At 35.2% G+C, this 24,617-nt stretch overlaps 1 protein-coding gene across 2 annotated transcripts in view; it reads right to left on the reverse strand.

The window, feature by feature from the left end:
• Positions 1 to 24,617, reverse strand: part of Ano3 (anoctamin 3) — a 337,010-nt gene that overhangs the window by 78,098 nt on the left and 234,295 nt on the right. For both annotated transcript variants that reach the window (XM_031371327.1, XM_031371328.1), the window contains 3 exons: positions 22,125 to 22,246; positions 16,891 to 17,025; positions 4,853 to 4,949 (listed from right to left, as the gene is read on the reverse strand). In XM_031371327.1, coding sequence (XP_031227187.1) covers positions 4,853 to 4,949; positions 16,891 to 17,025; positions 22,125 to 22,246 — 354 coding nt within the window. The remainder of the gene's footprint in view (positions 1 to 4,852; positions 4,950 to 16,890; positions 17,026 to 22,124; positions 22,247 to 24,617) is intronic.

The following is a 24,617-nucleotide window of genomic DNA, read 5'->3' on the forward strand; positions in this document are numbered from 1 at the left end:
TTATAGAGATAACACCCATCCTCTGAATATCCATGAGAGATAGGTTGCAAGGACTTCAGTGACCACCTAGGTCTGCACACTGTGCAAAGCATGTTTACTAAAGCTTAACATACATGTCTGTCACAATAAATAAATAAAAACAGGAGCCAAAGATAGGAGTGGGGGACAAAAACAACATATGGAAAATCATGTGGATATGGACTTCCTTCCTTACTCATCCTACTTGTGTAGATGATGGGAGAAGGTGTGTCTACAGGTTCAGATGAAGTGAGGTGATGGAAGGAAGCATTGTGAGGTTTCATTAGCTAAGCGGCAAGAGTTACTAGACCACAAGTACTCTGATACTGGGAATATAGATCTGTTGCCTGAGGGCTTCTGCATAGGTGGCCAGTGGGAAGCATATACTACATGGCTATGCAAAGAGATGATTCACATGCTAGGCAGGATACAATGAAACAGAGTCTAAAACCTATGAATAATTTATAAACATTTAATATTTTCAAGGTGCAATTTAGGAGAGGTAAATAAAAATCACAGAAAATGAAGCTGCCAATATGTAAGGGTAGTGTATAGAGAAATTTAAGTTGTTACTTCCCAAAGAGGATAAGACAAATTATAGCTTAAAAGATATTCTTATAAGGGATGTTTGAGTGGAACTGTAATTCTTTTGTTCAGTTTATAGTCAAAAGGGTTCTTAATGGGAACATTACAATCACACTAATGTATACTCCCACTTTAACCTATTTAAAACCTCATGCATGGTGCTTAGTTCAGTGGAAGAGAGTTGGTCTAGAATGCACAGGCAAGCCTTGGTTCTGATGCCAACCAAACATAGCACAAAAAACAAACAAGAAAGATAAATCCTAATGATTGGAAGTACAAAATATCCTTTCTGATTCTAAAATTTTTATTTTGGTTAAGGCTGATGATTTCTAGAAATATTAAATATTGCTTTTCAGAATAATCATTATGGACAGAAGAGACAAGGATCATAGAAAAATTCCCCCACAGAGCTCATAAAAATTACACCCAGCAGGAGAGCCCAGTCTCTTTGTTTCCAGGGACATCCAGCAGAGAGACCTGAGCTGTCTCAGTTGAACAGCTGTCCATTTCCCCTTTGAAACAGACTTGGTACAGGAACAACCTCTCAGAGTGCTACAGAGGCTTTATATATGAAGAATTAAAGGTCACCATTAAAGGAGGTTTCCCCCCTGCTTCACAGACAGCCATGCTTTGAGAAAACTGGAAGTAAAGACTAGAGTTAACAAAAAACATGCTTTATGGATGGTTTTGGTAAAGGTTTCTGACGTGTTTGCTTTTAAAGTGATTTCCATTATTTAAAAATTTCTCTTATAAATGTCTTAGGCATGTTTTATCTCAAAATTGAATATTAACAGTTTAGAATCATATTAGTCAATTATAGTGGATAGTATAATATTCATATATGCATATTTTAATTGTAGATCTTATACATGTAACCGGAGATAAAACTAAAATGTGGACCAGAGAATACTTCAAAACATTCAGTAAGCAGGAGTGTAAGAATGTGAAAATAATTTTGTTATATTAACAACTTATTTAGATATGAGATGGATCAAGATATTGGAGATCACTGAGATAAACGATTAGCCTGGGATGACAGCTGGTTACTAGTTACCTTATGATACTGGCAGAAAAGATGCTCAGTTCAAATGCAGAATACAGGGTAATTAAACACACTGTTCAGGGTTCCAGATTATGTCTGAGGTAATTGACAGGAAAAACATGGACATGTATGTGACTAACTACTATTAAAGACCATGTACTACATCAAAGAAAACATCAGATTAAATTTTTAAAAAATATTCAAGGAGCATAACAGACTCTCCTAAAAACAATAGAGGCTTTTTCTTCTTGAGAATGCACATTTGTGTGAGGAATTTAGAAAATTTAGAAATAAAATAAAAATAAAAATTTAGAAAATAGCTTGCCATTATGACAAAAAAGATGTATGAACACTCATTTTATTTTACATCGTTGGTGTGCAGAGGGTACTGTAAGAAGGGGGGCTTTATTGACTGAACAGAACAAATTCTCCATGGTGATTGCTGCCTGATTCAGCTTTGAGAGCTGAGCATGGTTAGCCATTGATGAATACAGGTATTGTTTAAGAACATCCACTTCCTATGAGATAGGAAACTTGAGTCTGTGTTTCCTCTGCTATAGCTATTGGATCTCTTCTTGTGCTGCTTCGTAGGTTGGGAACAGCATGATTACCTTATACAAACACACTCATAGATCCCAACTACAGTAAATGAGCAGGGATCTTCTGAGCTAATCCAATCATATAGACCGGGCTATCCCTGAAGGCATGGTCATATGGGAATTGAGATTTATGCTGAGATGCGATTCCTTCTGCTTAATCATTAACTCTTGTACAAGAGAGATAATGCTTAATGGTGTGTATTCAGTGTCCATGGATGCAACATACAGCAAACACCAAACACAAACATAGGAACTTGGTTTAGTACTCACCTACACAATCATCTTAAAATGTGCTCCTCAGAATCATAACCACAGATGTATTGGCTAAATAGGTAGATTTCTATGTCTTATCTTTGATTAACCAATTCTAAATTATCAAATATTGGGCTCTGGCTCTCTACAATTTATCACAGACTCTTTCTTGAAATTTCTTAAATAAAAGGCCTATTGTTTCTCCTTTTTTGGTGCACTTTTATAGTCGTACAGTTTGAGTCAGACATAAGTATTGAATAAATATTTTCTAAAGAGGTAAAAGTTTAGTAATCATAGGGGAACGTGATGAAGGAGCTTAGCTTAAAGGACTGAGATGTTTTTACAATTCCACAAAGTATTGAGTGCCTCTAATTATTTTACGTTTGAGAACAATTCTAGCATCACATGAATTGATAGTATAGTTATAGTTTTGTGTCTATAAATCAATGCACAATATCACTGAATTATTTAGTTAAATATGTTAATTTTTGTAGTTTTATTATCGAAGTAGTCAACTGAAGGAAATGCGAAAAAAAAAACCTATCCCCTCCCCCCTCTCCCTCTATCCACCAACCCACGCTCTCTCATTTCCTGGCCCTGGCATTCCCCTACATTGGGGCATAGAGCCTTCACAGGAACAAGGGCCTCTCCTCCCATCGATGACCGACTAGGCCACCCTCTGCTACATATGCAGCTGGAGCCATGGGTCCCCTCACTGTGTACTCTTTGGTTGGTGGTTTAGTCCTTGGGAGCTCTGGGGGTACTAGTTGGTTCATACGGTTGTTCTTCCTAAGGGACTTGACTTATAATGCAGTTTAACTAATTTGGAAAATGGTTGTTCAGCTGTTTTGCAAAAGTCATTATGTGTTTGACTACCTAATTTAAGGTAACAGGGTGGGAGTGCAGTTTGACTTCAATGTTTAGAATTGGAGACTCTGAGCAGTTGATTAAGATTGTAAAAGTCATGAGAGGAGTCCAGCCCTTATGATAGAACTTTAGACTTTATGCCTGTCTCAGAATATGTGTCTGTTCTGTATTATGTTAGGGCTCTGTCAACAAGGATACCTTAAGCAGATGATACCCTGGAATATCATACCTCCATATTCATGAACTACAATAACCCTTTTTTCCTAAATAGGTGACTACCTTCAAGCAAATCTTCACAATAAGATAAACTGGACTAAAACAAATTCTAACAATAAAGCTATTACATATGCTGACTATTCTACTTCTAGATATTGGACGAAGAGAAATAACAATTGTCAGTCAGAAGACAGAAAGCAGTGCTTTTAGAAGCTTTGTTTAAAATAAGAAATGAATTAACATGTAAACAAATAACAAACTTTGATATAGAGAAAATGAAATAGTATCCTCAATAATGAATTGTCTGTTGATAAAGGTTACATTATAAGATGAATTTAAAAACTGTTACAGTTTAAAAAGAAGTCAGAAAAATATCTTAATATTTAATGATATACACATGAATCAAAAACCATGTATGCTTATCAATGATGCCTCATTGTAATTGGTTACCTAATCAGAGGACTTTCTATGAGGGGTGTGTGTGTGTGTCTGTGTGTATCTGTGTGTGTGTGTGTGTGCGTGTGTGAGCTGGCAAGAATAGGGGGATAAGTTAGGAGGAGTTGAAGCCCTTGAAGGGGACAGACATGTCCACTATCTTCATTGTGGTAATATGCTTCACAGATGCCTAGGCCTTAACAAAATGCATCATTTTTTATTCTTTGCATGTGTCTAATCTAGTTTACTACATAAGAATTATTTTTTCAGTAAATCTCTTCTGAAAATAAAAACTGTAAGAACCAGTGTTTTTTACATTTGTGTTCACCTAGAAACTTTTAGAAATTTTGTAATGTGGTGATATCTAGAATCTTACCTAAAGTTCTTACTTGATTTCTTTGAGATATGGCTTGCTTTTCAAGAGTTTAAAAGTCCTTCTAGATAGACAGCAATATGGGGCTTTGGGAAATTACATTCCATTTCCTCTGCGCTACTAGAAATATTTAATTTAGTAATTCATGGCAGATACAAATTGAATCATCAGCCATGAAAATAGTTATCTTCATAAAATCAATCAGATGTAATGTCAAGTGGAAGTTTGTGCCCAAGGTGTCAATTATCAGTTATAATAACACAGAAAGAAGATATTAAAATAAAATATATCCTCATTTTAGTTGCAACAGACTAATTTTTCCCAGTTGTCAATGACACTAATAATGTTGAAATTTTTGGAGAAAATTAATTATGGCAGAAAAACAATTTACTGGGGAACTTTTCACTGTTTAATTCTTTAAAAAATGGGGAGCTCAGGGCAGAGGCTACGGTGGTCCCCACTCACCTTGGCATAGATGCAGCTGTCGTTGAGTCTCTGCAGTGAGCAATTCTTGTCACACAGAGGACACATGAAGACTTCAGTGGCTTTACAAATTTCTTGGCTTGAAAAAAATCAAAGGGGAAAAAAAGCATGTGAACCTCTGTCTTAGCCCCTACTGAAGACAGTACTTAGAGCAGCAATGCAGAGGAACAAGGAGATAATGGAAAACAATCAGCATAGAGTTAGATGATGGCTTCCACATAAATATCTTAGAATATTTCTGATAGCTTTTTTTGTTTGTTTCTTCAATTTTAGAAAACTCTGCCAAAATAATACAATAATAACAGGCCATATATTAACTTGTATAATACTTTATTTTAATATAGAGACATTTTGATCCATGGTGTCTCATGACACACAGAATTATCTTAGGTAGCACGTCTCTGAAGTGTTCAATTATTTCACCATCTTAGAATGGGCCAATATAGAGTCTTACCTGATTATCCTGACTCTGCATGCCGACTGATATGTAAATTTATAACATACACTTCAGTACATAAGGTTATGCAGAATGTCCTCTAAGAATTAAAGAATCTCTTACCTGTCTGTCTTTCTGTCTGTCTCTGTCTCTGTCTCTCTCTCATGTGTGTATGAGAGAGAGAGAGAGAGAGACAGACAGAGACAGAGACAGACAGAGAGACAGACAGACAAGGGAGAGGGTATTTCTTGAAATTCCTGTCATGATAACATAATACAGTCTCCAAGTAAATATAATTTAAATTAGAATGTTACTTTATGAATTTATCACTTCCATTTTATGCCCATTAATCTTATGTAAATTATAAATCACTTTATGATAAGAAGAAATCATTACCAATTTCAAAAAGGCTTTATCTCTCTACTCAGTGTTCACAAAAACCTCATTTTAGAATATGATGTTATTTTATTTGCCATCTCTGGTCACTCCCAACTTTGTGTTTATCTAGAAAACTGTTTTTAAATATACCTGCTTTAAAATGTTATAAAGAATTTAAATGCTTTGTAAAACACGTTTTAAAGTGAAACTTAATTTAAATTTAATCAGCAAAGATTGCTGTAAATTTGCTGATTTGAGCGGGTGGGAAATGGAATATGGAGTGCAAAAAATAAATAAATTTTAAAAAGTGCATAGTCAAAGCAAAAAAAAAATGTGTATTTGAATGTGAGATCTTTACAACCCCAATTCAAGGTGAGAGTAATAGTAAGCAATGATATGATGCATTAACAGAGCTTCAAGAAAATGAGGAATTGATATTCCTTGACCTGCTGAGTCTTCATCAGTCTCAGGCAATGCCAATTATCTCTGCTAAGCACAGGAACCATAAGCACATATTCAGCTTCCATGGGTAGCTCAAGGTCATGCTCAAGATCATACAGCTTGGAAGGATACCACAGGAACATGAATTTGCTGAGTGTAGACCTTCTGTTCCATTAATTGTAACATAATTGAAACAGTCAAATTCATTTTGAATTAAGAAGAATCTGTCCACCAAAACTGATGGATTAATGATGACACAATGCACATTACACACCAAACTGTACTTCTTCCATGTTCATTTTTCTAGTAATTAGGATGTTTACATGAAGTAGGAGGAAATGGTAAAATAAAACATTTTTTACCGTCAAAAGCAATTATACCCTTTTAGTAATACTACAAATTTAAAAAATAAAAAGATACATAATTCTTGAAGAAAATTTTAATTAAAATGGATCAATAATAGCTCATTTTACAAATGCTTTACAATTCACCCTACACCAGAATCTCATACAAAGTTTAGGGTTGGTCTATATAGTACATCATCTTTTTTACTTTGCCATGACAGAAAGCCTTTATTATGAAGTTACTACATTCAGAATTCAAATCATTACAACGGGTTTTATTTTACTGTCATAATCATAAAACTCAATTTCTGAATTTGTTCAAAGCTTAATTTGATAAATTGTATTAAAAAATACTTTTGTTCATTTCATCAGGCTGGTCTCAACTAGCTGAGGCTGACTTCAGCCTCCTGTTTAACCTGAGACTGGTCTTGAACTCCCAATCCTGCTGCTTCTCCCAAGTACTAGGGAGATAGATGTGTGCTCTCATGCCCTACAAAACAATTATTATTGACTTTTAAAGTATTACCTTTTGTTTGTGTGTGTGTGTGTGTGTGTGTGTGTGTGTGTGTGTGTATGTGTATGTGTGTGTGTGTGTGTGATGCATGTCAGAAGACACCTTATAGAATTCGTTCTCTCCTTCCCTATATGGGTTCCAGGCATCAAACTATCATATTTAGGCTTGACTGCCTTTACACACCAAGCCATTTTACCAGACTGGAAATAATAGATTTTGACAACATTCCCTTCCCTGAAAATAGGGGGTTTGTGTATCACAAGTTTATTTTACTTTACTTAGTAGCCTCTAGAGGAAGGCAGAAGAGGTTCTATCATGAATATGTCATCCCTTCTTTTTGAGAGCTTGACAATCTGCACTGTCACTGTAATTGAGGTTATTTTATTTTCATATTTATGCTAAATTTACAGAACATAGGCCAATATCAAAGAAATAACAATCACTACCAATTAAAGAAAGGACAATGTTCAGTCCATTTGGGGAAGATGTTTGGACCTACCCTTCTAGTGCTGTGTTCCTAGTGATTCAACTCAGGACAAAGCAGAAAATAGGGAACATCTACTGGGTGATGAACACAGTGGAGCGAAGAAGTGAAAACAGAAATGGAAAGAGCATGGGTGTGGTTACATTTTAGCATGGGTAAAGCATCAGTTTTAGAATCCAATATAAACACACAACTCTTAAGTCAAAACCACCATTAGGATTAAGACTGAATTTTATTCATTTTATTTAGAAGTTGGGTAGGTTGCTAGGGATTGAACCCAGGGCCTTGATCATTTAAAGTAAGTGCTTTTCCCACTGAGCTTTATCTCTAGCCTGAACTGCTAGAACATTTTATAATATGACTGAAAATAAATATCATTCAAGATGTGGAAATACTGAAACTGTTGTATATAGAGAGGAACTTGAATGCTGTGATCTTATGGGAAGCAGGATAAAATTGCTTCACAAAGTTTTTAATTCCTGCTTTTAGGATCCCTTTTCTCCTATTAGGTTGCCTTTTCCAACCTTAATACTAGGGAGGTGCCTAGTCTTATTCTAACTTGATATGCCATGTATAGTTGATATCCCTGGAAGGTCTGCCCTTTTCTGAAGGGAAATGGAGAAGGAGTGGATCATGTATAGAGGAGAGATGGGAGGCACAAGGAGAGATGTAGGGAGAGGAAACTGTGCTCAGAATGTAATATATGATAGAAAAATAAATACAAAAAATTTAAATGCTCTTATATGATACCATATGATCCTGTAATCCCATCTCTGAATATTTTACAAAAAGATATGAAATCAGAATTTTCAAAGACATGTTGAAAGCAATGCTTAGAAGCTGTTTTACTAAAAATATATATATATATGCACTCCTCACTTTACACGGTAACCAACAGTCAGATGCAAAGTTGCCATTTCTGTCTTCATTCTGTGTCTGTAGTTTTTGGAAGGCACAGAGATAAATCATTGTCCTTAATCTTTTCTTTTAAATTATCTTGGATTTCAGGCTGAACAATTCTCAGGACAGACCATCCCTTCAATTATCTGTATGGTGAATCTGTACTCTTCATGATTAACCATTTAAAAACTTACAGTACCACCTCCTATGACAGACTAGCACTGGAATAGTGATGGCTCACTGATGGAAGGCATTTTGGCCAGAATTGTTTACTTATGTGTACTGACCTTCTTGCCTTCTACTTCAACCTAGACTTCTCCTCAGCCCTGTGAAGACAAGCTTGGAATCACTGGAACTCTTTATCTACTCCTTGTCCTACCATGGCTATCTTCTCTTTCCCTTTCAGCATTAATGTCTTTTTAATTCGTAGACTGGAGAAGGATGGTCAAGTCTCCAAAAAGGAGATACCAGAGCCCAGGCTTTGACTCTAATATCCCATAATACCCCGATGCTCCCAACTTTTCTGAATTTTAAAAAAAATGTGCCAAAGATATTTAAACAGATCAAATTTTTATGTATCAATGAATGAGTTAAAAACCATTGTATACAGTGCACATACATACAATGTAGTGTTATTTGGCCTTAGAGAAGAAATTCTGCCAAATATGACAACATGGATGAACCTGAAATACAATATAGATGGTGAAATAAGCCAATCACAGAACAAGTACTGTATTATTTCATTTATGTGACATATGCAGCACAGTTAGACTCATACAACAAATTTATTTGTGCCCGTCTGAAGTGGCAGAAAAAATGGTGAGTATAGTTGATGCTCAACAACCATCAAGTTCCCATCGTACAAGATGAATCAGTTCCAGAGTTCTGTATGACAGTACATTCACAAGTGAGTACTTAATATTATAAGAAGGTCAATCTATTTTTCACACCACAAAAATATCATGTTTTTTAAAATTAATCTCATAGAGATCTGAAATCCCTTAAAGGGCATACTCCAAACAAGTAATTTACTTCTACACATTTTTTGTTGTTGTTTTGATTTTTTTTGTTGCTTTATCAACACAAGGATGGTGATTGGGGGTTGGTGTGATAATCTACCTAGTTCTCAACTAGAAGGTAAGGAATAGAAGAAGCTGTTACTGCTGAGGACTGTAATGCAGAGGCAGCATTTTGACAGAGGGCTCTTTAACTTAAATCAGCATTTGTAAAGCCAGTTAGGAATAAACATGCATACATTTCTTTTGATATACTGATGCCACTTTAGAATGCTCCAGAAAATTGTAGTTTCATCTCTTTGATCTGTTCCTGAAGCCCAGCACTGTGAGAGGCAGGATACACACAACTGTTTATTCATTTTTGATACCTGTGGATTGTCCTATCCAAAATGTCACCACAAACACTTTCAGTGAAGTACTTGCATTGGATATATATCACATGACTATGTGTAAGTAAAGAAATCTAAAAATGTGAATGCTATGTCTTCCTACAGTTAACTGCTGGACAGTTAAGAAATAAGTTTTCCTGGGTATAGTACTCTGGAGTGGCATTTGTAGTCTTTGAGAGTCTACAGAACACCTTTCTAGGCCCTTCTGGGTTTTACAGTATTCAGTGAGAAGTCAAGAATTATTCTAATAGTTCTCCCTTAAATTTCAATCACAATAAATGAAGAAAATAAGGCATTCCATGATAAAACCAAATTTAAGCAATATCCATCTACAAACCCAGCCTTTGTAAGGCACCACAGAAGGATAACTAACAACACCAAAGACAAAGCAAAGAACAAACAATCATAAACCAGAAAATCAAAAGAGGAGAAATACATGCATGTGTGCATGGACACATCCAATGCAATAAAATAACAGGAATCAACAAGCCCTGTTCATTGAAATTTTCCAGTATCAATGGTCTCAACTTCCCAATAAAAATAAATAAACTGGTTGAATAGATTCAAAATCAGTACCCATACTTCTGCTGCATCCAGGAAAAACACTTTAAGTTCAAGGATAGACACTGCCTCATGGAAAACAAATGGACCTAGGAAGAAACCTTGTTCAGCCATTTTAATACTAGATAAATAAATTTGAAACTTAATCTAATTAGAAGAGATAGGGAAGCACACTATTTCTATGTACCAAAATATATGGATATCCAAGTTCATAAAAGAAACACTACTACTAGTTAAATTATACATTCACCCTCATGCACTGATAGTGGAATACTTCTATACCCCATTGTTGTCAATAAACAGGTCATACAGTCAAAACGGAAACAGAAATGCTAGAGCTAGCTGATGTTAAAAATCAAATGGACCTAATAGATATTTACAGAACATTTCACCTAAACACAAAAGAATATACCTTCCTCCAAGCACATCATGGAATCATCTCCAAGATTAGTCACATACTTGGATATAAAGCAGGTCTTAACTAATATACAAGTAACTTAAAAGAACACCCTGCATCCTATCAAACCATCAGGGATTAAAACTGGATATCAACAACAACAGAAATAATAGAAAGCTTACAATCTCTTAAAAAGTGTAAAACTCTTTATTTAATGGAAAATGTATCAAGACAAAAAAAAAAGAACTATATGATCATCTCCTTAGATGCAGCAAAGGCCTTTGATAAAATCCAATACCTCTTTATGAACAAGCTCCTAGAAAGATTAGGGATATCCAATATCAACATAAATGGAGAGCAATACAAAGTAATTCCACTAACATCATGCACAAGACAATGTAGCATATTTTCTCAAAACCTATTCAATGTAGTGGTTGAAATCTTAACTAAAGCAATAAGACAATTGTAGAAGATCAAGGGCATACACATTTGAAAGGAAGAAGTCAAAATATCTTTATTTGCAGATGATACAATATACATGTTACCACCAAAATCTCACCAAGGAAACTCTATAGATGATAAAAATTTTAAGCAAAGTAGCAGAATACAAAATTAATTCATAAAAATTACAAATGGCAAATGGACTGATAAAGGATCAGAAAAATAATACCTATCATAATAGTCTCAAGTAATAATACATTATCTTGGGGTAACTTTAACCAAGAAAATTGACAGACCCACATAATAATAACAAGAAACAACAGCAAAAAGAAACAACAACAAAATGAAACAAAACAAAACACAAAATAATGAAAAAAACAAACCATTAAGGGATTGAAGAAAGAAATTTAAAAACGAGATCAAAAGATAAAAAGATTTCCCATCTTACAGATCAATAGGAATAATATAGTAAAAGTGGCTATTCCAAAAAGATAATCTACTGATTAAGTTCAATCCCCATGGAATTTCAACACATTTTTGTTTTTCTTTTTGTTTTTTTTTTTTTGGGGGGGAGGGGTGTTCAAGACAGGACTTCTCTGTGGAGCCCTGGCTGTCCTGGAACTCACTCTGTAGACCAGGCTGGCCTTGAAATCGAACTCAGAAATCCGCCTGCCTCTGCTTCCCAAGTGCTGTGATTAAAGGCGTGCGCCACCGCCCCACATTTTTCTTTTTACAGATCTTGAAATTACAATATTTCAGCTTGACAATGAAACACAAAATACCTAAGATAGCTAAAACAACCCTGAATATTGAAAGAAGTATCACCATCCCTGCCTTCAAATTGTACTACAGAATATCATAATATAAAACAGCATGGTATTGGCACAAAAATAGACACAAGGATCAATAAAGATCACAATGTTATTGATACCTGATATTGATAAAGCAGCAGCCAGAAACATACCCTGGAAAAAGTATAGAATTTTCAATAAAAGCTGCTGGTAAAACTGGACAACTGCATGTAGAACATTCCAAATCCATCCATACTTAACACCTTGCAATACTCAACTCCAAATGCATCAAAGCTTTCAACATAAAGCAAGATACATTAAACCTAATAGAAGAGAAAGTGAGAGCTAGCCTAGAATTTATAAGCACAGGAGAATACTTTCTGAGCAGAACATTATAACAGAATGACTAAAATTAACAATTAATAAATGTCACTGCTTGAAATGAGAAGCATAGAAAAGGACATTGTCATTCAAACAAAGCAACAAGTCATAGACGGGGAAAGATTTTCATCAACTCTGCAAAAAAATTAAATGTCATAAAAACAAATAACTCAATTACCACTGGGGTATAGGTCTAAAGAGAGATTTATCAATATCAAATGGCCATGAAACACTTAAATGTTCAACATCCTTAGTCACAAGGAAACGAAAATCAAAATTTATTAGAGCATCTTAAGCTCATCAAAATGGCTAAGATAAATAAAACAAGTGACAAATCATGCTGAAGAGAATGTGGAGTAAGAGGTTATCATCCATTGCTGGTGGGAGTGAAAAATTCTACAGCCAGTATGGAAACCAGTGTCGGAGTTCCTCAAGAAGTTCCTCATTATTCAGCTATACCATTCTTGGACATATATTCAAAGAATACTTTATCCTACTACAGAGATATTTACTCAGCCATGTTCATTTCTACTCTATTCATAATATTCAGAAATTAGAAACAACCTAGAAGTCTCTCAATAGAAGAAAGATTAAAGAAAATGTACATTTTAAAAAAAGAAAATGTACATTTATACAGTGGAATATTACTCAGACATTATAAAAATAAAATCATGAACACTGCATGTAAATAGTCTGAACTATAAAGAATCATCTTGAGTAAGGTAACCCAGATCCAGAAGGACAAATGTAGTATGTATTCACTTATATGTGGATATTAGCTGTTAAGATAATGATAACCAAGTACAATCTGTAGAAACACAGAGGTTAGGTATAACTTATGAAACAGATAGGAAAATGAAACAGAATAGATAATAATAGATATATGTGGCTGGAGACTGAAATGGGGGATTAAGTGGGGAGGAGATGTGAAGAGGGAGATAAAATGGGGAATGTGGGAAGAGACAGCTAGAATTAAGGGTCATTTGAGAGGTAATATGGACATTTATTACATATATGAAGGCAATCTAAATGAAATAACCAAATAACTTGGGGGAGTGTATTTCTCTTGTCACCAAGTGAACCTTCTGATACTGGGATTAGATTATATCAAATTGTGTTGTTGGCAAAAGTGGTTCCATTGGAACCCCCAAACAGCCTAGTCTGTTGTCAGGACTATAGATTTCTCTCCACAATCTGACAGCAAGTTTCCATTGTTGAATACAATACCTACACAACTCACTGAACATGTAGAAATCAAGTTGATGCCTACATAGAAGCCTTTACCCCAATAAGGTGTCTTGGTACAGGAAGGTACTCACATGTTATCAAAGGAGAATAGTAAACACCAAGCCAACCAGGAAGCCTTTGATCCACAATGGTGTCCTGCCTGTACATGATAGTGCAATGTGGCACAAAGCTGGTGGTAGTTACCAAACAATATCTGATTTGACTTAAAGCCCATTCCATAAGATTGAACCCATACCTGATGTTGCTTGGGTGACCAAACACCTGAGATTAGATAGCCCAGGGACAAAATACTACTGTTCTGAAAAAAAAAAAAAAGGAGAGAGAGAGAGCAGCAACCAAATGACTTCTTATGGTATTCTGCTATGCTCAGAGGTCATTGCTTGCTCAGCCATCACCAAAGAAACTTCCTTCTACAGCTGATGGGAACAAATACAGAGAGGCCATCAACTGGACAATATGCAGAGAGTGAGAAACCTTGGAACACTCAGACCTAAATGGAATATCTCCATCAAATCCCCTCCGGTCACTGAGAACAATGTGGAAGAAGAGATGAAAAGGTTGGATGAGTTAAAGAGGATGGAAGTCACCAAGAAAAACAACTCTCTCTAGATCAGCAAGATCATCAGTCTTGTGCCTTTTTTTGATATTTTTTCACATTCCTCCTGTTTTTGCTTGTTTATTTCATATTGTCTTGTTATATTAGTTAGTTTTTGTTCTGTATTATATCATTATACTATATTAAAGTGTATTAGCCCTTAGAAGTCTATTTATTTCCTAAGAGGAAGTGCATGGATCAGAGGAAGTGGAAGTAGGAAGGAACATAGAGGAGTAAGAGAGGAAATTGTATTCAAGATGTGAGAAAAAGATATATTTTTTAATAAAAGGCAAAAACAAAGACCAAACACACACAAAAAGAAATATGATGGCATTCTGGTTGTCTATATCTTGTAGATCCACAGTAAACAGACCCATATCTCCAGCTGTTTGTCATTTCATTACTTTGTAACAAACAAAAAGGAGCTTTATAAGAGAGTAGTATGAATCAACACAAAACAAAATTCAATCTCTTCCCTGTTTACCCATGAAGATAGCAGCCAGGACTCAACCATGTCTGGCACATTGAATGGAAATTTTCAGTTTCAAAATTCTGAAAGTCAAGATATTCAGTGCTGCTTATCTTGGTTTAGAATAGAAAGTCTAACAAGATCTTAATTATACTGTGACTGCAGTAGTGGTAATATAACACCCAAAGGCACAGAATGAAGACTTTGTTGATGCCTTTAAAATACTCCTTGTACCAAAGGTTAAAAAAAAATTCTTATTCCATGTAAAAGAACCTAGATCCCCTGCTAGTGCTAAATTAACAGAAACAGTGCATTTATTATCATTTGGGCATATTTCTACAATTCGTATATTTCAAGTTTGTTTCTATTGAGAGAGGTGTCTATATCTTACCATAAAACTACATGAAGTTTAGAAATTATGAAAATGTTCTTCATGGATCCAATCTGAGTAGTAACTACTGGATGGACATTTTCTTTTTCCTTCTTTTTTTCTCTTTCTTTCCTTATCTCTCTTGCTCTTTCTCTTTCTCTCTCTTTTTCAGTTGAAAACATTCTTTTCTAATAAAATATATCTGAACTGTTTGGCTTTGCATGTCAAGTTGACACAAGCTGGAGTTATCACAGAAAAAATGAGCCTCCCATACTGAAATGACTCCATGAGATCCAGCTGTAAGGCATTGTCTCAATTAGTAATCAAAGGAGGAAGGCCCATTGTGGGTGGTGCCATCCCTATGGTGGTAGACTTACGTTCTATAAGAAAGCAGGATGAACAAGCCAGAGGAAGCAACTCAGTAAGTAGTATCCCTTCACAGCCTCTGCATCAGCTCCTGACCTGCTTGAGTTCCAGTCCTGACTTCTTTGGTGATTAATAGCAGTGTGGAAGTGTAAGCTGAATAAACCCTTTCCTCCCCAACTTGCTTCTTGGTCATGATGTTTGTACAGGAATAGAAACCCTGACTAAGACAATATCCTTTCTATAATTTCCCCTCCCTCACTGCCTCCCAGTTCCTCCCCACTTCCTATCTCCTCCAGATCTATTTCCTTTCTGTCTTTCATTAGAAAAGAAAAAGCTTATGTTTGTTAACTCGTTGTAAAAGAAGAGTTTTCCTTTCAAGAACCTGTGCTCTGAGGCCAAGAGTTTACTAGCTGAATGGTGTGTATGAAAATCCCTAAAGGGAGCAGAGAAGGAGTGTGTTTTAAAGTGGAGGTTTATACAGGATGATGTTGCCTCTCAAAGTCAGAGTGACTATGTAAAATGCCAAAACAAACCTATGATTCGATCATATAGTTTTGATATTCAATGCATGTCTTGAAAAACTAAGTGAGTTCAGAGGTTTCAGATCAAAGAATTTGGTTATCAAACTAGAGTACAATGGAGATACTTTGTTCTCAGACAAAAATATTATACATATGTTAATATTTTAAAGATAAATACAGGGAAAAGGAATATTTATAGTCTTATATAATTTTATATTAGACTACACTTGATCTTAGTCAAAAGGCTGAGAAGCAATATAATTTTATATTAGAATTAGCTATTAATAAGAACTTCCTAGTAGCGAGATCCTTGCAAAAATATTGATGAGAGAACAAAGTACTGATATTTGATAAAGGGTGTCTTTCTTTTTAAAGGTTTGTTTAATTATTTTATTTGTAAGTGTGTAGGCCTGAGTGTATGCATATGTATCATGTGTATGTAGATGTCCTTGCAGGCCAGACGAAGGCATCAGATCCACTGGAGCTGGAGCTACATGTGGTTGAACCATTCATGCCCTCTGAAAGGAGTAAGGCTGTTAACTGCTAAGCCCCCACAGAGATTCTTTGTATTTTGAAGTTGATCATATAGAGTTAAATTCCATGTGAATTGATCATATAGAGTTAAGTTAAATGATGAAAAAATGCAATAATTCTTTCCCATTTCCAATAGTATATCTCTATTTTTAAAAGATAATCATATTTTTTGATGTAAGATTGACTTGTCAAATCTCACTTTGATAATATTTTTTAGATTATGCAAATCATACTGGAAAAAAATAAATTTAACAAAGCGATAAGAACTCTTGGAACATATCTAAACGAATCTGCATATAAAACTATCAGAATAGCATTTTAATAGATCTTCTGACAGATCACAAACAAATTTTTTTTTGTGTATTATTTAAATCCACCATTCATAGACATTTGCTCTTTCACAGAACAAGTCAAATATTTTAGATAAGTCTCCCCATAGCTCACCTTACTTGACTTTCATTCATTGTAACTAATCCGTAGAAGAAAACACACAGGCCGACAACTGCAGCAGGAATCAGCATTCCAGTATACCATCCCAGCCAGGCGAAGTATAAGCCAATCTTCTCACCAAAGTACAGCCTGCACAGAAAACCAGTCTTCTGTTTGAATTAATGTGATATAAATGACCTGACAATCTCCAATACCACAAGCAATGAGGATTTCAGAGGAAATCCAGGCCAGGTGCTTGTCAGCAATACAGTCCTGGCTGTTATATGAATCTCATTTGGGCAATGGTGTTTTCCTTAAACTTGATCAGTATAGGGACAACATGAGATCAACTTTCAACAATATCTGCTTCTACTGCAACTTTCTTCAAATGGTTTTCATAACCCAATTCTTGCCCTTTACAATCTTTCAAATTGCCTACCGTTTTAGTCTCTAACTAACAAAACTATTTATTTTTTGAGAAATAATAAGAACGAAAAAGGATCATTTGGCCCTTTTATTGGATTCTTTGCTTAAGGTAACTGGATCTTCACTGGCATACCTGGTCTGACATGATTATGCTATATCTGCAGCATTACATCTCATCTTCTTCCACCGAAGCCCTATCCTGCTTGTCTGAAGCACGTTTTCTTTATCATTGGTCAATAACTAAAATAATAATAAAATAATTCTTTCCTCCTGTAACTGCCTTTGGTCTTTTTGTTTACATTGCTTCGTCCAGAAAGCCTTTCCTGACTCTCTCTCCAACCCTTATACAGTGTCTTGCTCTTCTTTCCACGCTGCTCTGAAACATGCCCTAATTAGTGTCATCAGTCATAGTAATTTCTAATAACTCTTCTTTATTTCTCAATTCCTCATCACCTCCAAAACTGGTTAAGCTTCTTGAAGGTTGAGCTGTGTGTTGCTTCACTAGAAGCCACTATTAGAAAAGTATAAGAAGCCAAAGAAATTAGTACACTTTATTAGTCTTCAGTTGATATGGCAGTGGCAGATTAGTGAGGCAGTTCTAAGATCTATTCAATTGTTCTTCCTTCACCCACTCCAATGCTGGTTTCTATAGTCCCATAGTTTATAAAGAGCTGGTAAAAATGATTTTACATTCTTTGATTTCCCTACTACTGTGAGCTCTCCATTTTCTAAAACTAGTTACTTAACTTGGCCCCCTCCACCCACAACATCCTACCCAGGGTATGGTGTTAAAGGTTGATGTTTCACAGTGTTTGTTGCTGGGAAGAAAACTCATTTATTATTTTGTATTAACAAGTGTTTATTCTCTGCTTGTTAACAATGCAAGATCTTTATAATAAAGGGGATAGTGGGCTGCAGAGACTGATTTCCCTACAACACACTAATACATTGACCTACATTTTGTTGAAGCTTAGTTCAATATTGTTAGATTACTATAGGATTATTATTATTAGATTATTAAAAGCAATTTTATTAGATTAATATAGGATTCAAGCCAAAGAAAATTTCAACCTGTGTCAGGAGATGGAGGACCTAGCTACCGACTAAGAAAGATGGCCAAAACTGAACTTGCTGTAGAAAACTTGTATTTACAACCATCTGCAATACTTAATTCTTCCTTAGAATTACACAAAATCCTGCAGAAGTAAAAGGGGCTACTATTACAGGGGTTCCCCACCGCTGCTCAACTAGCCTTTTGTCTGTTTTACTTAAAATTACCTTGTGACATTTCAGTTGATGATCTGCCACCTCCTGAAATAACTTCTATCTCAAAGTAAACCCTTGTATCTATGATTTAAAAAGTAACCATTTAATTCAACAACGTTGCTTTTTAAAATTTAAATCTCTCTGATACCTATTGTTAAAGTGCTTGGGAATGTCATACCACTGTTTTTTGAAACTGATGCTTTTTGAAAGTACTTCTTTGGATTTCAAATAGTTTCCATGGAAAATTAGATTAGAACTAAATAAGCTTTAGCTATTAAGCATCTAAATCAATTTTAAAATAGGAAAGCAACATCTCCAGAAATGATTGTTCATTTAAAAAACAAAAGATGAATTGACAGCCTTTGTCTTTTATATATCACATTAAGGCATTTCCTTACTGAACATGACATTACCAGATTTGTGTGTGGAAAACCCATCAGCTATGATGAAAAGAACCCAACTGTCACACACCATTCTTCTCTCACTTATAGAGCGGAAGGAACACAAATATCCATAAATGTATGCATGAGCTTACTTATTTGCCTGAATCTCTTCTATATTACTGCCTTAAGAACAACTAAGTTCCTAAGAAGAACTATTTACTGAAATATCACCTGTACTTCTTTAATTTTTCTTGTCCTCTGCTGCATCTTTCATGACACATTATTGCTTAGTTACTTTAACACATGCTTTTCCAGGAAAATTACCCTTCTCTGTGAGCAATCAAACAGTAGCTGGATAATGAGATGTTAGTAATAGAGATTCCATTTATTCAAAACATACAATGTTTGCTTAAATTATCTGACACAACAATAGCAATGCTGCCTGTAGATAGATAGAAATAGTAACTCACATTGAAATGCTTCTCAAAAACCGTCATCATAATTCCTACCTCAATGGGGAAGTCAGGGCAAGGACTATAGGAGCTGAAGGGGTTTGCAGCCTCATAGGAAGAACAACAATATCAACCAACCAGACCCCCCTCCACACACACACACCCCATCCTCACCCAAAGCTCCCAGAATCTAAACCACCAACCAAAGAGTTCATAAGGGGTACCCATGGCTCCAGCTGGATATATAGCATAGGATTAGCATATCTGGTATCACTGGGATGGGAGCCCCTTGATCCTGTGGAGGCTTGATGATCAAGGATAGGGGACCACTAGGCCACCGAGGCAGGAGTGTATGGGCAGATGGGGGAGCACCCTCATAGAGTCAGGGGGGAGGAAGGAAGGGATAGGGGACTTATGGAAGGAAGGGAAGAGGGGTAACATTTGAAATGTAAATAAATAAAATAACCAATAAAAATGGAAAAAAATGTTGTTTTTTTTTTTGTGAGTCAGCATGTCTCACAATACTGTATCCACAAGTCTCCAAAACAATAGCCTTTCTACCTGTGTATATTAGAATGATGGAATTTGTCATAGCTGACAGAATTAAGAATCAAAGTATCTTGATGGCAGATATAACCAACTAATAACATTTGCTATATATTCATCCTGTGTATTTCTGTGTTCTTATTCCACTTACTACCATGTGTTCCACAGAGGTCACCTCTGTGAACCCTTATCCACTCTTTTTTAAAATACTGGCTTACAGACAGGTTTGGTGGTTTCAAGATGTATCTGGTAGGTGGCTTCCTTTTCCTTGGGTCATGGTTTGTCTACAACTGCTTTCCTCCTCATGCCCCAGCTTGTATCTAGAATATCTTTCCATAGTAAGACATTAGTTGATTCTTGCAAGTCTTTCCTCCTTTTGTATCTTTTAATAACTAGTTTAATAATTGCTCCTAGCTTTTCCTATTCCCTGAGCATGTCATTATGTGTTGGCTCTCATGATCCTTCCTCCCACTTATGTATATACTTCTTTTCTGAATTCTCTTCAAGCACCCCTTCAATGTTTTGCTTCCTGATAACACAATGAGTGAAATAAATGTGAAATACTTTATATTCTATAAACAGATAAAAATATCAACATATATAACCTAATAATATGAATATGTTTTTCTTTTATTCTATACACATGACACATTAGCTAGAGAATCAGAAGAATACTATTGCGGATAGCTCTGGGGCTTTTTGTAATTTGAGGCTAATTCCCTTCTGTGAGGGGCTGCAAACAAGGAATGATTCAGTACTCAGGTGATTTCCTATAAACCTTCTTCCCATCTTAATTTGTAAAATAAAGACTAGACCTGGTGATTGGGCAGTGAAAGGGAAGGTGGAGATGAAAGTTGGGAGAGAGAAGGAGGAGGAGTGGGATCGGGGGGATGACGGAAGAGGAGGTGGAAGGAAAGCAGAGCAGAAGCACATGGCCTGGAGAAACTGCAAGTTATAATGGGTCCCATAGATGGGGAAGATGGTAGGGTAGTGGTAGATCTGCCCAATCTAGGCACACAGCTTGTATTCATATTAATTGAGTTGTGTTTTCATTGGAGGGGCATATTTGGGTTGGAGATTTACTGCAACAGAGTACTATGTATTTCATACTTTTTATATGAACAATGTTTTCTGCAATAAAATAAATTATGAAAATGAAAGGCAAATATCCCCAATTAAAACTGAAGCTGGTCATGGTAATATATGCCTTTAATCTCAGTAGAGTTAGGTAGAGCTTGTCAATTCAAAGCCAGCCTTGTTTACACAATGAGTTCCAGGCCATTCAGGATTACATAGTAAGATATTGTCCCAAAATAAATAGATAATAGATGATAGATTATAGATGATAGATAAATAATAGATAGGCAGATAGATGATAGATAGATAGATAGATAGATAGATAGATAGATGCATAGATAGATAGATAGATAGATAGATAGATAGATAGATAGATAAAGAGCAACTACCAGCAAGAAAATGCCTATTGCAAGACAATGTATCTAGTCCTGTCTAAGATCTATGTCTGCAGATTCAAATATCCATAGATTGAATACTAGTGTCAAAAAAAGAAAATAGTTGTGTCTACATCAAACATGTGTGTTCCATTTTTCTTCCATTCATTCCTAAATAACACAAAAATCAACTATTTCTGGAACTAACCACTTATGAATACTGATAGACTACTACGTATATACAGATGTTGTGTTGGCTGTTTTCCTATCTTCCTTCATAGTTGTTGAGTGCTTCTCTTTGTTTTGATTATTAAGGTAGTTAATTGTTCTGGCTCCACTGTGAAATGCTCACTATGAAGTTGGGCAAGGAAATACTGGAAGACTTGAAGGTAAGAAGAACACAAAATCAGTTTCTTTCCCCTGGTATTCCTCAACACCTGGTGCTTGGACTGTGTAATAATGTTATATCTCCTTTGCCATTAAATGTCCTAGTCATTTTTATGCTGTTAATGATTTCTGATAGACTTAAAGGTTATTTACATCTACTCTATAACTCTGTAGCCACTTCCATGCGCTGAGTTCCTTCCCTTGAAGAATCATGTAGTGGTTTGTTTTCTGCAGATTGTTTCCTAACTGATATCTCTGTGATAAGAAATAATTCCAAAGCTAGAAAAAATGACAAAGATCAGTTTGCTGCTAATTACCCACAAGCCCATCTACAATACCTGATTAAGTCCAGAGGCTGATGCTTGTACCACATTCCCCAGCGTGCCCAGCGCTCATACAACAGATGTCTGTTATTCTGAGGTCCATGGGTTTTGATGGGAAGGCTACTCTTGTAGGCTCCCTGCAAAAGATACAATAACATTGATTGTAGTCCATCTTCTTACCAAAGTTTGAACTGAATAAAAACTAGTGTTTACTTAAGGTAATTTACAAACTTACTGAACACAGTAGAGATTATATACTCAAGTTCATCACTAGAATGGTAAATGCCATTGTCACTGGAAATATGATAGTTAATATGTAAATAGTGTTTTAAATAATCTTTTCAAATTATTTGGGCCATTTTTATTTAAGTAAGTGAGAATATATATATATATATATATATATATATATATATATATATTACCCCTTGAAATTCAGGAATCTTAATTGAAAAATTACTATCAAAGACAAAATTCTTATAATCTTTGAGAAATTACATATCATTCTTCTTTAATAAGTGAACTAGATTTATAAAAGTTTTCTTTCACTTACAGATATAAAGAGAACAAATGTTTAAAGCATGCTTTTATAACCTTTGGAACCACCTGTGTGTTTGATCCTAGGGTTCTGAAATTTTATATCTGATATTTCAAATTTTAAGTATTATAACTTAATTTTTCAAATTTTGTATAAGGTATTCGTGCAGCTGTGGGTCCCTAATCAATGAGGCTAAGAACTTATGAGGACACCTTGAGTTCTTGAGGTCTGGTTTACAAGTGTCTCATGACTACAAGGAGGTCACATATATGCATGCCATCTCTATGTATTAAATAAAACAGAAAAATTAGTTGGGGAAGGTGCAAACCAAGGTGTCCTTCCTAAAATATCCCAAGTATTTAATGTCTAAGGATTGGAAGCTAAAGGCAGGAAAGAAAAGAATCTTGATTTTAAGTGAGGCACATGCACTGGAGTATTTGCTTTAGGAACAGATTGCTGTCTGCGTGATACTAAATGAAAGGATACGTAGCAAACCTGTCATTCCTTTGCAGTCACTGCTGATAAACCTAATATATGCCATTCACCCATCCTTAGTCATCAAACCATACAATTTTAGATGATAAAATTTAGGGTATCTGGAATACCACTATGCAACATACACTTATCACCAACAACTACACTTCTCTAGCTTGGCAGTCGTAAGTGGTGAGCTGTGAGGGATATCTGTCTGAAGAGATAACTCCAGCCTACTTTCTGAAGGCTCTGAAATCATCAGTGGTCCCCAACCACATATTTGATTGGTCCTTCCTCCACCAGTCACCCTTGAGAGAATTATAGATTTGCCTGGTGTCTTAGAAAAAGTGTTTCTCATACATCTGCACCTCTGGCCTATTTCTTTTATCTTTTCCCACCAGTTCTCACTAAGATGATATGGTGTTTCCTCTAGCTATTGTCTTTTTTGGTTTTTTTGGTAAGAAAAAAAAAGCCTTCTGGGCTACAAATGAAGATTATGAGATTGGATTTAATATCCAGCATCAATAACAAGGAAGGCATTATTTAAACTATCTTTATTGGACTATAGATCAATACCACTTACTTTATTTCCTTCCTTGTAAATCTTGCTTTTCTACCATTTGTAAATTGAAATTCACATCAATAGACTATTACTGAGCCCATTTTATTGTTTCTCAATTATTTTTCAAGTTATATTCACAGTTCACCAATGGGACCTCTTATTCTTTTGGTGTATATGTGCCATTTATTTACATTTCAAATAATTTACATATGTAAATGAAAAGGACTATCATCAATAACTCAGCTGTGGCAGATGCCAAATTTCCAATGAGAAAGTCAAGTGAGTTGGCAGTGCTCAAGCTAACTGCAGAACAAATTACTGTACCCTAGAAAATGAACCAAGCCTTTCTTTGCCAAATGACTACCTTAGTTGTGCTTCTCTGATCACTTTATCGCTTACTAGGTGGCATTATTTGAAATGGTGTTTAATTTTTCTGAGCCATATTCCTTTATATCTAATGAGAGAATGTTTACTTCATTCTGTGTTGTCACAATCATGGGAAAATATATATTGGCTCATGACTGTATGTGCAAAAACTGCTCATGCCTATTACCTCTCTCTTTTATTATAAGTGGGCATTTCATGAAGATCTTTAACTTTTTGCTTCCTATGCTTATAACTGCCTATATAACTGGATCATATATGTTTATAATGGAATTATATTATTCTCAGTAACAGGGTTACTTTCAAATGAGAAATAATCCATTTAACTCATTGACAAATACATTTCCAATTCATTTTATCTACTAACAGTGATATAGAACTGTAAATTTTCATATGCTCTAACTTTTGAGTTCACTCACTGCTAAGACTTTGTAAATCAAAGAATTACATCCTTTGAAAGTAAAGAAATGTGAAATGTGTAATTTATTTTAAGATGTGATTCAAGTTTAAGAAAAATAAATCAAGAGTATGCATAGTAGAGGGTCGGGAATTT

Source organism: Mastomys coucha, unplaced genomic scaffold (genome assembly GCF_008632895.1).
Source record: "Mastomys coucha isolate ucsf_1 unplaced genomic scaffold, UCSF_Mcou_1 pScaffold15, whole genome shotgun sequence".
NCBI lineage: Eukaryota > Metazoa > Chordata > Mammalia > Rodentia > Muridae > Mastomys > Mastomys coucha.